Here is a 15,826-nt window from a genome sequence, read left to right as displayed (position 1 = left end):
TAACTTGCAGAAACTATTTCTGCTGCAGATGGAACTTATGGAAGTCGACTTGCTGAGTGTTTTCACATCAAATAACTTGCCGAGGTAGCTTCTACAACTGAGTAGAGAAAGTTTACTTGCTGGTGGACACGTGCCTTAATACAAATAATTAGAGAGGGGATTCATTGTTGCCTGGCACTTAAAAATATTCTTTAAAAAATCATACTTAAAAGCCTTGAAACACAAATGGACGATTTAAATGGCACGCATCTAGCAGGTTTTAGGAAAGGAGGATCCTGTGGGGAACAAATTCTTCATTTCAAGATGGTCTTACAAATCTGCAAGGACAAACGAATGAAAGTTGGTCGCCTTTTTAGACTTCAAAAAAAGGATACAATTCAATAGATAGATGTACACTGTTTAATGGATAGAAAGACAAGATCATTCATGAAACAAACATTAACCGATACCAGCTCAAAAGTTAAATTCCAAGGTGAAACATCTGGAACTTTTGATACAAAAATGGGGTTCCAACAGGGAGGCGTACTGTCCCCCTTTACTGTTCTATCTTTTACAAGAAAAAGTAATTAGGACGTGGGAAGGTGAAGTAAGAGGAATTACCATTGGCAAACTAAAATTCATGTATGATATTTAGCTCATGCAGACGATCCAACAATCTTTTCAAATAATGGAGATAATGCAATTCATTCCCTGCAAATACCAGGAAATAGCAGTAAAAGTGGACTAAAAATTTCTTGTGAAAAAGCCCAACACATGGAAGGTTCTCCCTGATGGACAACCCAGGTGTACACAGTTTGGCGAAACATCTCAAATACCTAAATTTAAATACCTGGCAGAAATCATCCCACTACCTTGATTCAATTATGAAGCAAACAAAGATTCATTAAATTACCAAAAGCTTTTGGAATTACCTGGAATAGGTACAATAAAAAAATCAATATTTCCTGATGCAAAATTAAGGCATGACATCACAGTAGCCACACATGAAGTGTTATATACATCTGAGACTATAATCTTTGGAGGTAGATCACTAACTCAAGACATAGAAGAAGAAGAAGAAGAAGAAGAAGAAGAAGAAAGGAAAAATACTAGAGAAAAATTTTGGCCCAGTTTCTATTGAGGGAATCTGGATGAGATGGGGGTCTAATGAGTTATATCAAAATTTGGAGAAAATCTGAGGCATGTCCAGGAAAAAAAGATTGAAATGTTACAGCCACATTCTCTGAATGAATGATAACAGATGACAAAAAAGATCCTTTCCTTGCCCTCTCAATGAAAGTTTAAAAAAAACTGAATATTTGAAACTGAAAAAGATCTTTAGGAAATTACCATTACAAAAAAATCTACAGGACAGAGCTGCATTCAAAACTTCAGTTAACAATCATCAGTTTGAAGCTAAACCAAATGCTACATCTAAGAGAACATGGACAGCTGAATGTACAAAAAACCAGTGAGAAGATGAAGAGATTCTGGAAGAAGAAGAAAGCTAGCTCATCAGTGAAATAAGTTCGCATGTGCTCCATAGCTGGGTATAATGAAGGAAAAAAATTAAGCAGTGCACACCAGGAGAAAATTTCTCTGAAGCATAAATATTACATGATCCATATCTAATTGGCATTTGTGGTGACCTTGTGGTGCTGATGGGAGAAAATTGTGATTTAATATGTTTACAACTGAGTACAGACTCATTGTTACAAGTCTTTGTTGCAAATTCTTTGTGGCCCTGGTATGCAAAGAACCATGTCCACATGCAGATTTGATTGAAGGAAAGCAGAAAGTTGAAATCTGAGTCATATGCAGTGCTGCTGAAAAAATTTTGTGCAAACAAAGGATCGCTGCAGCTCTTGGCAAAGCAGTTTTTCAAAAAATACTTTACTTTTGGCACAAAAATTAAAATGCACAGTTTTTGGATTCACATGTTTTTTCACAACTAGTGATGGGCTAAACTGCGATTTTTCGATATCAGTGATTTCTGTGAATGCTATTTTTCAGTATCTGTTATTCTTAACTGTGATTTGTCGCAGTTAAGAGTTGCAGTTAAGGAACCTAGGTTGTGTATCCCTCCGCCACTCTTACTTCCGTGATTTCTGCGATTTCTGTGACTTCTGCTACTTCTGCGATTTCTGTGACTTCTGCTACTTCTGCGATTTCTGTGACTTCTGCTACTTCTGCGATTTCTGTGACTTCTGCTACTTCTGCGATTTCTGTGACTTCTGCTACTTCTGCGATTTCTGTGACTTCTGCTACTTCTGCGATTTCTGTGACTTCTGCTACTTCTGCGATTTCTGTGACTTCTGCTACTTCTGCGATTTCCATGACTCCTGCGATTTCTGCGACTTACCACCGTATGAAAAAGTTACATCTGTCTACACAGAAAATTGCATCTCAACAAACCTGTCATTGGTAAGTATGTTTTACGTTTATTCTTCCGTTGGCTTTAATTTTGTATTAAAGAAACAACTGTGAAAATATTAATAGTGTAATTAATATGTAAGTGGCCATACAGTACCGTAATAGTTCGTGTTTAGAAAATGAATTCTAACATATTGTTACGTTCACAGGTACCCGAACTACATTTCAGTCACCCAGTAAAGTGATAACTCAAAATATCATTGTCAACAGATCTGGAGAAATTGCCACTGCGTCTTTAGACCGTTTTTGTCAGACGAGAGGTTAGTTTCTAAGTGTTTTGATGGACTTAATTACTTCAGTGAGATCGTTCTTGCAAATGTGAAATATACCCCATTGAGTGGCTTTCATTACAGCAAATATTAGCAATATACTCTGTCAATTATATTGCTTGTAATTAGTGACAGCAAAAATTGTTTAATAATCCTTGTGATTTTGCAGACACAGTTCTGACCCTGATTATCGGTTGCTGTACGTATCTATCCACATCAAGGCTGTTGAGAGAGACTCGTGAAGATTCAAGACAGCTCTTCAAGGATTTGCAGTTTAAAAGTGACATAATTGTGAAATAAGTGTGCAGATGAGTGATTAAACTGTGTTTTATTGAAGTTGTCCAATTTTAAAGGAATAATAAATGTTAAATACAGTGAGTGAATAATGAAAATCTCATTTTCCACATGTTAAGCCGTCCTAGACCCGTAATTTTCTGCCACTTATTTTTTTGGTAAACACTTGTTGGGGAGTGACATGCCGCGCCCCCCCCCCCCCCCCCCCCCCTCCCCTTTACTCCTCAGTCTTGGTGTGACACTGACCTGTAACATATCCCGGAGTCTACAATATGCATTTTGAGGTTGGTGATATGAAAGTGGGAAGTACCAATCTTCCAGTTAAATCAGGAATAGCTTAAGTGCATTGCGTGAAAGTAACACAGGAAAAGCTTACTTATGTAGGTGGTAGTAGTGTCGGCAAAAAGTTCTTGTGTGTGAAGTTACCATGTAGAACACCAGGTGTAAAACTTTTCTCCCGAGTCTTGAACTGTGTCGGAACAAAAGTGAGGCATTCATATGACTCAATAATACTGTTTTCATTTCACTACACTTGTAAAGATGTCTGAGTTCTGCTGTGTTAACATTGCAAAGTCCTGTAGGCATGTGGAGTATTAACCAAAACTGACATATTGGAAGCAGAATTAAACACATTTGTTACGTTACTTGATATTTTCAGGAGAAAAAGGCAATGTTGCTTCTTATTAATATAATACATTCAGAGTCACAGCTGTGTTTGACCAACCGTAACTGATGCTGAATGTGCATGTCGTCATATAATATGAAGGGCTTATTGCAATAGTGGTACAAGTCCATTACCCCCACTTTTCTGTCTATAATGCTTCTGAAATTAATGATCCAAACAAACATAAATAAAGGTTCATCTCTAGCAAAAAGCCATATGCTTGAATATTTATGGTATCTCAACTGCAGATTTTTCAGCACTCATTTAAATTTACGACTCTGTATCTCAAAATGAACAAAAATGGACTTGTACCACTATTGAAATAAGTCCTTCATATGCACACACAGCACATCGATCTCGTGAGGCACAAGACTCTCATAACGAAGTACGTACGTCGGTCAACAGATGGCACTAGGAAAAGAATGTTAACTGCGCTTTTTAGTAGCTACTTGCGACTCTTAGTTGCGATTTGTCACAGAAATCGCAGTTTGACTCGGTAGCGAATAGCGTATTATTAACTTTGCTCAACAGATGGCACTGCTAACTGCGCTTTTTAGTTGCTACTTGCGACTCTTAGTTGCGACTTGTCACGGAAATCGCAGTTGGACTCAATAGCGTGTCGCAGAGATGAGCGTAGTACGAACTTTGGCCAACAGATGGCGCTGTTAACTGCGCTTTTTAGTTGCTACTTGCGACTTCTAGCCGCGACTTGTCACTGAAATCGCAGAATGCAGTACGGAATTCAGCCAACAGATGGCTCACGGCGTTGAATGTGAAATGCTACTTGCGACTGCTAACTGTGACTGAAATCGCAGTTAGATTTTGTAAAGGTGTTATTGTGATATCTGTGACTTCTCAATCACTGTGATTTCTAATAGATACGCGATTTCCTGCCCACCACTATTCACAACATAATTTTCTCAAATGATTGTAGAGTACCTATTTGGTAAAAATATTCAACTGTTTCGCATTTTATAATCTCACATTGCAGCTTGAAGATGAAGTGGTTACATTTTCACTATTGGTCGTATTTATTATGATATTTCGAAGTTGAATAACTCACTGCTCACTCTTCAAAGAATTTGAAGTGAATTATGAGAGCAAATTCTGATTGTTAATCTAAGGGAAGCACAAACTGGCAATGTGACATTGTCGTTTTTTGAAATGTGTTCCTCAACCATCCGCAGAAGACATTCAAAAACTTCTGCCGTCATCTGCAAGGAATTTCTGAATCCCACTGCAACATCTTTGTTTAAGGAATCAAGAAGATCATGCCATCGTCTGTTTCCCTCAAACAAATAATATCTGAATATGTTAAGGCATGTCCACACTGAGTGCACTGCACTGAACACATTCAGGCTGTTGTGAGTATATAAAACTAAGTAGAATGTACACCCTCAGTTGGACTGGAGCTGTGTCGCCCTGCACTGAGTTATGTTTTCAAGGATTCCTGGCATTCACCACTAGATGGCGATGGCGATTATTTTCACTGTTGCAATGAAGTCAACAAAACATTTATAAACTATATACAATAACTTCCCCATGACTGTTAAGGAAAACTTAATCAAAATTCCTAAGGTAGTTTCTCTATTAGAGCAAGCTCACAGTTAGAACTGTGGCAGATTACTCCTACTTATATATGTGTAGATGGAAGAAAAAGTAATTTAGTAATTTCATAAAAAAATGTTTTCTTACACAATCAGGCCACCTGAAGGTGCACTATTCTTTACTGCAGGTAAATTGAAAGTAACTATATTGATGTAATTTAATGCACTTGGTTATTAAAATTAATGAATAATAGCCAACACTTTCAGTTTGGAAAGAAGAATGAAGACAAGTTAATACACTTACTTCTAATAGTGTTTCTTCAGGAAGTTCTGGAGCTAGGAAAGTTATAGGCCCTTCAATTGCAGGTGCTGGAGAATTGTGGAAAAGCCTCTGAATTCCTCCAGCTTCTGTAAAAGATGTTCACACCAAATAGATTCTGTCTTTTGTGCAATGAAAACAACATTTATGAAATAATTTGTTCACAGCAATCAAGATATTCAAATAAATAGGGCAGTGATGACAGTGCATATTATTTACTATAGAAAAACAATGCTTTTTGTGAATGTTATCATGAAGCTTCTGTACATTGCCACAAATATGTAATTTTTAATAACTTTAATTATGTCTTGACCACACTTTAATTTTTCATCAGCCTTACACGTTTTTACTTTCTGTCATTTTCAAAGGCTACAAAAATACAACATAAAACTGGTATCAGAAGATATGAAAATGTTATACATTTCACCACTGATAAGAGACAGTTACAACAACTAAAATGTGGCTTCCTAGCTTACCATTCCTACGTCAGTCATATAAAAACATTAAATACATTGTATCATGTCAACATTCTCGAGCAGGAGACAAGTGCAAACTGCTACCAAGTGAAAATTTTCGAAGCCATGTGGACTAAACCACTAGGCGGCACTGCGTAGATGCTACAGCCTGCAATTTATTTCTGTTTACAGTCACAGCTTTCATCTTTATAACATATAAAATGATTTCATCAGTCAATATGGGAATTACAATGTTTCACAAAACAATGTGTTACAGATTTTTTTTCTTAATCTAATATATTGAAAAACATGCTGATTGTTAACAGGCAGTTGGCCCCAGTGCCAAACAAATTTTTTGTTTTATTTACAACTTACAGCACAAATTACTACCTAGAAGGTTGTAAGGGACTTGACTAAAAATTGGCACATTTGAGATACTGTACATAGGATCTCCTGTATATGACCACAGAACTGTTTTCTGTGAATAACAAACATTGTAGATCACCATGTTACAATTAACATAAGGGGAAGAGGCGCACAATATTAATCTTCACATATTAAAAAATTCTGTACAGCTTAAATAAAATAATGTGAAATCCTTGTGAAGGAGCTATAGTGGCATTGTTGTCAACAGTTATCACCTTGGACCAAGCAGCGCGAGGCGCTGAGCAGCTGCTTGTGAATACTCTACTGGCATAATTCAGGGAGTATACATAAGCCCTTCTATGGTTGTACAACCATAATACTGTTTTTCTGTGAAAAATAAGCATTGTAGAATGCCATGATGCAAATTAAAAAATGGGGGAAGGGGTACACAATATTAATCTTGGCATATTAAAAATCCTTTACAGCTATTTGTAAAACTGTGACTACAAATGTTTATAAAAGAGACAACTTTAAGCGAAATAATGCAAATCCATTGTGAAACAGCTATAGCAGTGTTGTTGTCAACAGTTTTCAACTTGTGCCAAGCTGTGTGAAGCACTGAGCAGCCACTTATGAAAACTATCGGCCATGACAAATCCGCATGTATGACACTAAATATGCAGTAAGAAATTAAACATTTACTCATCTTGTGCACAAAACAAAGCACAGGAGGAAGCCACACAAAGGTGCATAATCTTGGGGGTAAAATACTAAATGGTACGTCATTTATCACAAAAAAGTTAGATCTCTGTACAGTATATTTATAAATAAGAAAAGCACTCGGCAGCCAAAAAGACAGCACAAAGTAAGGATGACTATGACACGCAACAGAACATTCACTGAACGTATAGTAAACAGATTCAGGAAGTGTAATATCAGTTTAGGATTAAAAACTAACAGGGAACAAACTGTGACACTTGACTGTGGCCAGGCATGATAAGTATGACGGCATGGAAGTTGAAAGGAGTCTGCTGAGGCACACCTGTATATGGTACCCACACATGATAAACGATGTATGTCTCTGATAGGCTTTATAAAGCGATCGCTGACTGTGCACAACGGCAGAGCCAAAGATACTGTTTGTGGTCTTACATTGTAGTGTTGGAGTAAGAGAGTGCTTGGCGCACAGTTGTAGAAAGCTGTCGGTGAGCGAAAGACGATGGATTAGGAAGTTTTTGTGGTGTGCTCTGTGAAGCCACCAAGTGTTAGATTAATGTACGTATGTCAATATTGTTGAACATGGAAGCAGAAGTCTTCATGTAAGCAAGGTAAAGGTGTTAAATAATTATGATTTTTGTTTTGCCAGCACGTTAGTATAGACTATTTGGCAGATAATTTGTAATTGCCGAGTAACCCCAGAAGGTACGTAAACTGATTTGATAATAAGATTAGTCAGATATTTCACTTTTGTAATGTTTCTAAGATTTGTTAGCAGAGCTATATTAATTTGAAGATCTGTATTCATGCCCTTTTAGTGAGGTTAGATAACACTTGCTGTACCAATCTCATTGTTTGTGGATCAATTTGTAAATATGATGTATTTTTCTGACCAAATACAATTGTCAAATGTTTTGAAAAGACAAAATTAACTTGCAATATAGTTTTGCTAAAAACAAATCAGTGTTAGTAATTCACCACAATCAGTACCGCCTCCCTGTCCAGATCATAAGTTTTTCTAGGAAGTTGGATTTTTTCAGATGTTTTCATTTATCAGCCAAAAGAATTTCATGTACATTTCAAAGTATTACGGCCAACACTGCACACTGCTGAGCCTGTAGCTAGCATATTTATATTTTTTTCATGAGAGACCAGACTATATTGCGTACCACCGTTGCTGTTTTAGAAGTAAGATAGTTTAATTTCTTTTTTATGTGCACAGGGGCCAAAGTTATCAGTTTTGAACAGGGCCACAGGATTCAGTGCATAAGGGCCTGAATGTATTCTGCTGTGACTGTATTTCTTATTGGTATTGGAAGTTGGACTGCCAATCAGTTCGCATTAAGTTTTGTTAACAATAACACAGAGTAAGCACACCACTTGCAGTTGCAACACTCTACATGATAATTCAAGTTCAGCACCCATCCCACAGTTCAGACATTCATTCAAAAATTTATTTAAAGTAAGTTATTTGAAATGTGCACAGGCAATCACTTAAGAATCTACACTCCTGGAAATTGAAATAAGAACACCGTGAATTCATTGTCCCAGGAAGGGGAAACTTTATTGACACATTCCTGGGGTCAGATACATCACATGATCACACTGACAGAACCACAGGCACGTAGACACAGGCAACAGAGCATGCACAATGTCGGCACTAGTACAGTGTATATCCACCTTTCGCAGCAATGCAGGCTGCTATTCTCCCATGGAGACGATCGTAGAGATGCTGGATGTAGTCCTGTGGAACGGCTTGCCATGCCATTTCCACCTGGCGCCTCAGTTGGACCAGCGCTCGTGCTGGACGTGCAGACCGCGTGAGACTACGCTTCATCCAGTCCCAAACATGCTCAATGGGGGACAGATCCGGAGATCTTGCTGGCCAGGGTAGTTGACTTACACCTTCTAGAGCACGTTTGGTGGCACGGGATACATGCAGACGTGCATTGTCCTGTTGGAACAGCAAGTTCCCTTGCCGGTCTAGGAATGGTAGAACGATGGGTTCGATGACGGTTTGGATGTACCGTGCACTATTCAGTGTCCCCTCGACGATCACCAGTGGTGTACGGCCAGTGTAGGAGATCGCTCCCCACACCATGATGCCGGGTGTTGGCCCTGTGTGCCTCGGTCGTATGCAGTCCTGATTGTGGCGCTCACCTGCACGGCGCCAAACACGCATACGACCATCATTGGCACCAAGGCAGAAGCGACTCTCATCGCTGAAGACGACACGTCTCCATTCGTCCCTCCATTCACGCCTGTCGCGACACCACTGGAGGCGGGCTGCACGATGTTGGGGCGTGAGCGGAAGACGGCCTAACGGTGTGCGGGACCGTAGCCCAGCTTCATGGAGACGGTTGCGAATGGTCCTCGCCGATACCCCAGGAGCAACAGTGTCCCTAATTTGCTGGGAAGTGGCGGTGCGGTCCCCTACGGCACTGCGTAGGATCCTACGGTCTTGGCGTGCATCCGTGCGTCGCTGCGGTCCGGTCCCAGGTCGACGGGCACGTGCACCTTCCGCCGACCACTGGCGACAACATCGATGTACTGTGGAGACCTCACGCCCCACGTGTTGAGCAATTCGGCGGTACGGCCACCCGGCCTCCCGCATGCCCACTATACGCCCTCGCTCAAAGTCCGTCAACTGCACGTACGGTTCACGTCCACGCTGTCGCGGCATGCTACTAGTGTTAAAGACTGCGATGGAGCTCCGTATGCCACGGCAAACTGGCTGACACTGACGGCGGCGGTGCACAAATGCTGCGCAGCTAGCCCCATTCGACGGCCAACACCGCGGTTCCTGGTGTGTCCGCTGTGCCGTGCGTGTGATCATTGCTTGTACAGCCCTCTCGCAGTGTCCGGAGCAAGTATGGTGGGTCTGACACACCGGTGTCAATGTGTTCTTTTTTCCATTTCCAGGAGTGTAAAAGAATACCATATTTAAAGAATGTTACAGAGTTAACAGGATTAAGTATGGTCATTGCAATAAATTTTATATAGGACAGACTGTCAGGTCCTTCAAAAAACATTTTAGAGAGCATACATATGACAGCAATGAAGACTGTATAAAAATGCAACTTTTATGAAAAACCACTCGTTAAACAAAATCCTGACCAATCTTAAATACACCTAAGGAATTTGAGATTTTTCAGAGTAAAACAAAACTGTCATCAGAGATACTAAACAAACAAACAAACAGATTTCACCAAGAACTGGTTTTTCAATCCATTTACGGAGCACTTATAGTTCTGCTGCCATACTGGGACTTCAGTAGAGAGCGACGCACTACAGTTTGCCACTACACAGTATTCTATTTGTGATAAATGGCGTACCATTCTGTATTTTACCATCAAGACTATGCACCTTTGTGTAGCTTCCTCCTGTGCTTTGTTTTGAACACAAGATCAGTAAAATTATATAATTATTTATTGCATATTTAGTGTCATACATGCAGATTTGTCATGGCTGATAGAGTATTCACAATCGGTTGCTCAGCATTTCATGCTGCATGGCACAATTTGAAAACTGTTGACAACAGTGCTATTAGAGCCATTTCATAAGGCTTTTGCTTTTTTTTATTTAAGCTGTCATTTCATAAACATTTACGGTCACAGTGTTACAAACAGCTTTAAAGGATTTTTTAATATGTTCAGATTAAAATTGTGTACCCTTGACACCTCCCCTTCCCTTAATTGCAACATGGCGATCTGCAATGTTTGTTATTCACATAAAACAATTTCATGGTCATATCATCACAGAAGATCCTAAGTACGGTATCTTAAATCAACTTTAATCAGTTCCCTTACAACCCTCTAGTAATCTATATAATTTTAATTTTAATTAAATATTCATGAATTTCTACTGATGGTAGTAGTTTTTGTGTTGTAAGTTGTGAATAAAAAGATTTGTTTGTTAACAGACAGTTGGCCGCAGTGTCAATCAGCGTGTTCTTCCAGTGTATTAGATTAAAGAAAAAATCTGTAACATATTGTTCTGTAAAACATTGTAAATAATTTCCACACTGACTGCTGAAATCATTTTATAAATTGTAACGATGAAAACTGTGATTGTAAACAGAAATAAATTGCAGGCTGTAGCACGTACCCGGTGACACCTAGCGGTTTAGTCCACTTAGCTTCCAAAATTTTCACTTTGTAGCAGTTTGCACTTGTCTCGTGCTCGAGAATGTTGACATGATCCAATGTATCCAATGTTTTTATATGACTGACATAGCACTGGTAAGCTACGAAGCTATATTGTAGTCGTCATAATATGTCTTTTGCCAATGGTGAAATGTATCATATTTTCATATCGTCTGATACCAGTTTTGGGTTGTATTTTTGTAGCCCCTGAAAATGAAAAAGTCAAAATGCATAAGGTTGATGAAAAATAAAAGTGTGGTCAAGTCATAAGTTATTAAAAGTGCATCCAGGTGGCCATGTCATCTCACAGCATTTTCACACAAACAGCAAATATGTAACTTGCACCTATTAAGAGACAAAATTTCATTTTTGAATGGTTGTGTTATAGTAAGACCACTATTCTTCTTTGGAGAAGATTGCAATTACCTTGACTGGAATAGTCGTGAGTAAAGTTGAGGACACTGGAATTTGTTGACAGGAAAAATAGGGATGACATTGCTACACTAATGAGTGAATTAAACACAATCTAAAATTGAGTGACAGGAGAGAGTGTGGCAACTTCTGTTACATAATATGTTTTTTACTACCAAATCTTTGTGTGAACTACAGTGAAACTAACTATTTGCCCAAAGCATTCCAATTTCTAACCACCCAAGATTAGAGGAGTATGTAGTAAAGATTGTCTATAACACTTAGTACCTTGGCAGTTGCTGCTTTCAACAGTTCAGCAGCAAAGCCACAGTTTAGTCAAGTTCAGTACCTACGAAAGCAATGCTCAAATATTACATGAGCTTTAACAGCATTTAGTTTTGTTTCAAAGATACTGAATATTGAAAGTGAATCCCTTTTATCTTTTTTTAATCTTTATCTGGTCATAACAACGTTCCCCTCATGAACAACTAATGAACACAATGGCTACTGCACTGGAGATACTACAGTCCTGTGATGACAACAATAACTGCTGAAGAGTGTGGGGAGTCAATACAACAACAAAACAATAATAATATTGTTTATGTAAATTACAAAGATGGCAAATAAAGAGCTTCAGTGTGGTGCTTACAGTGACACTTCCTTGTAGTACCCAAACTCCACAGACTCGCAGATGGTGATTTATTCATTACCACTCATCATTCACAAGCTCTCAATTTAATGAGTTATTACTGTTGCTGCCACTATTTTTTCATAACTAGCACAATACTTCTGCTATTCCTCTACGTGGTTTCCTACCCCTTCTCTACAATCTTTCTCCTTCATATTTTTAAAGATCTATTGTCACCCCTATAGGCTTTACTTCATGAATTCTGTTATACTTTTATTTCATTCCAATGATTTTTATTTTGGTGCAGTGGTGCTGGCTTTTATCACAGGATCTTTGGCTGGTGTTTGTTTAATGATTTTTCTGACATTTCAACAGCATGAGTGGGTGATGCTATCAAAAGTTCACTGTCTATTGCTGGTGGCAGACTGGGTGAATCTTGCCAATACCAGCCACTCATGGTGGTAAAACTTCATAAAAAATCATTGAACCGACATTTGCTGAAGATCCCAAGTTGAAAGCCAATAGGTAACACTTCAACAATGACCACAAAAGCCTCAATTTTTAGTTTTATTTTGTTTTCTGACTTTACCTCAGGCTCGTTAAACATTCTATCAATTTTACTGTTTGGCATTCTGAACATTCTTTTGAATTCACTGTCTATTTCCCCATCAATATACCTCCCTAGGCTTTAAGTTACACATGACTTTCCCATCTAGTTAACAGCAAATATTTATCAGCCTTCCCTCTCTTCTGATAAAGAAGACTCTGAATCTTGAAGCTTAGGAGCATGTCATTCTTTCAGTTGAACTGTGGAGCTGCAGCTGGTAAGTAGACCTTTTAATCTATCTTTAATAATATGAATTTCTTTCATCTCAGCAGTTCTTCACAGTAACTATTCCTTTTTTCAATCCATTTTTCTACACCTTTCATTTTCTGAGCTGTTTATTTTCCACCGTCCGCTTCCCACCTCTATCACATACAACGCACTTAGCTTTTCACTCTTACTAAGTTGTGCATGATGTTTTAGCAGTAATCTCTGTCGTGTGTATTACCCTGTCTTCACCTTTAAGCTCTCAGGTATTCAAATCACATCCAGTGCAGTCCACAAAAATCAGACTTTCCTACTCATCCCCGCTGGTTAAGTCTCCCATGACCTGGGGTTCTGGGTGACTTTTTTGATCTTATTACTAAGCTGCGTCAAATAAAACTTTAAGATATTCAAATGTATTAACAGCCATCAATGTTTTTCTTAATCATGCTTTAGCCACATAGTTTTCATTTCAAAAATAGTGTACAGTCTCAGCCTCTGCAGTGTTGTGCGCTGACTGCTGCGCTGTTAATGCGCAGTACGAAAATGGCTGAGGCTGCTTTCTGTTCTGTAGTGAAACATGCGCATGGAACATGGTTAGAAAGTGCCAAGATATAGGCTGTTCTTAATGTTTTTCATAAATTTAAGGAGGTAATCAGCTTTGAAGTTCCCCAGCATTGTATGTAATGCAGTTGATAAACAAACTTTTATTGAACAGGTAGCGTAGTCAGAAGCTTAATGGAATGTAAAGCAAAGACGGTTATTCATGCGTTAACAGCATTTTCTTCTTCTCGTTCAATTTGAAATACCTACATCTCTTAATTATGAAACTCATCATCATTTTTTATGAATAACACACATACCTTGTTTCTAATTACATACTGGACGCGAAATTCCTTTTTCCATTTCAAATACAAACTCTTAATTATCGATATTTTATGAAAGAGTGTTCATAAAAGTTGTTTAAATTAAGAAATCCTAACAATTTAATTTTTAAAGCAAAAATGAAAAACCAAATCCTCTTTATTTGGATTATGTTCATAATTTTATAACACATAGGTAGATAAGTATCACAGAAACATGAAAAACAATCATTTTCACAGCATTGAGCACATTCATACAAATGCTGCCTTTTTACATTTGCTACTGTACCATTACAATATGAACCCAACAGAACTGATATTGAGCCACGGTGTGAGATTTGGCCCGAGAACTAACAAGACAGTGAAGCTGCCAGACATACTGGAACTAATGCACACACTTTTTCACACATCACTGCCGAACGCTGGCGGGATATAGAATGGCTCGTCATAAAAGAAGAAGAAAAAATGCTGCCCCTGATTGGCTTCGTGGATTCTGTTGTTGATAGGCTGACACATCCAGAATTGAAATGTGTTTCTCAGATTCAGATACGGAAAGAGCTAAGAGATTACAAGATGACTGAATAAGTAATACCTTCAGTGGCTTCAATATTTAACTATTGAATCCTTGAATACTCTCTTACGTTACACACAGCTTATGCAGAAAAATTACCCTGTGGTTGAGTCAGGAATTTTCATCATTCTTGTTTTTAGTTACAATAGTATGTTAGCTAAAAATGATAATGTGTTGTGGTTTTCACCTAGACGTCTAAGGAGCATATTGTGGGAGAATTGCAGTGTATTATTTCATGCTGCTTAAAAATTAAATGACATTCGAAGCTGAAATTGTTCCTTTGCTCGTCTCGTTTTACATGTGAACTGAAGCTGGCCACGTCACTGCAGGCTAGCTGTATCAGCTGGCCGGCCAGTGCTAAGTTAAATGCACCGGTAAAGCTCTTGTCCCGTATTATCGCTAAGTCGATGTACGTGTAACGCACAGCACAAAACGTACCCTTATTATCGTACTTGACAGTACTCGCGACAGCTTGGCTGCAGTCCCACATGAAACTGAAATCCAATGAGGTTCCAGAAAATGCGGAAGAATACATAGTGCAATGTTTACATCAGGTTTAGTCATACAATGAACGGATTATAGCATGCATTTAACATAAATATGCTCACTTTGCATTAAATGTATGCTTCACAATACCCCAAGCTACAAAATGTCAGCATTGACCACAGTAAGATCTCACTGTAAGTACTCTAATAATGAAAACGCTACAACCTGTCTGAAACAAAGATAAATAAAGTATTACCTGAAATTTCTGGCAACGTCATAGCCCTTGTACCAAATGGCATTATTGGTGAATGTCGGAGATTATTATTTTCTGTCAAACGAGTTGGGGAACCAAGTATAGGTGGTAAAACAGCTAGTGGACCGCTCAGAAGGGGTGAACTTGTTCCTGTGATTGAGAGAAAAACAAAACAGACATTAAACTTTGGAAATGACAACAAGAACACCAATTGCAACAAAGCTCAACATGTTCACCAGTGAAGTAGAGGGCATAAAAAAGACATAACAAATGCAATGGAAATCATCAGTGACTTTTTTTTTATGCACCCAGTGACATCTCAAATAATTCTGTTTGTATACAGTTACATAAACACTAGTACTGTACTCCTTTGTATAATGACTGTCATCATTTTTTGTTATGTGGAATAATATTTATTATGACTGGATGGATGGTTTGAGAGTGGGTTACAAACAAAAACCTGTGAATAGTCATCATCATGCAATAAAAAGAGCTATTTTGCAACTTTGTATGTTTGTCATACTCAAATAGTATCACAAGTAGCTGACCCTTCAACATCCCAGCATGCTAGAAACCCATCACACAATTCAGTCATCACCTTATGATGTTATTGTCACC

At 38.4% G+C, this 15,826-nt stretch overlaps 1 protein-coding gene across 2 annotated transcripts in view; it reads right to left on the bottom strand.

Moving 5' to 3' along the window:
• LOC124607225 (serine/threonine-protein kinase unc-51) overlaps positions 1 to 15,826 on the bottom strand; it is a 145,537-nt gene that overhangs the window by 68,318 nt on the left and 61,393 nt on the right. Inside the window, exons 16-17 of one of the 2 annotated variants that reach the window (XM_047139500.1) lie at positions 15,212 to 15,358; positions 5,491 to 5,594 (exon numbers count right to left, since the gene is read on the bottom strand). In XM_047139500.1, coding sequence (XP_046995456.1) covers positions 5,491 to 5,594; positions 15,212 to 15,358 — 251 coding nt within the window. The remainder of the gene's footprint in view (positions 1 to 5,490; positions 5,595 to 15,211; positions 15,359 to 15,826) is intronic. The other variant, XM_047139507.1, reaches the window with a different exon arrangement.

The sequence above is a fragment of the Schistocerca americana genome, chromosome 1, assembly GCF_021461395.2.
Source record: "Schistocerca americana isolate TAMUIC-IGC-003095 chromosome 1, iqSchAmer2.1, whole genome shotgun sequence".
NCBI classification, from domain to species: domain Eukaryota; kingdom Metazoa; phylum Arthropoda; class Insecta; order Orthoptera; family Acrididae; genus Schistocerca; species Schistocerca americana.
The sequence above is the reverse complement of the archived record's forward strand: the minus strand, read 5'-3'. Positions and strand labels throughout refer to the sequence as shown.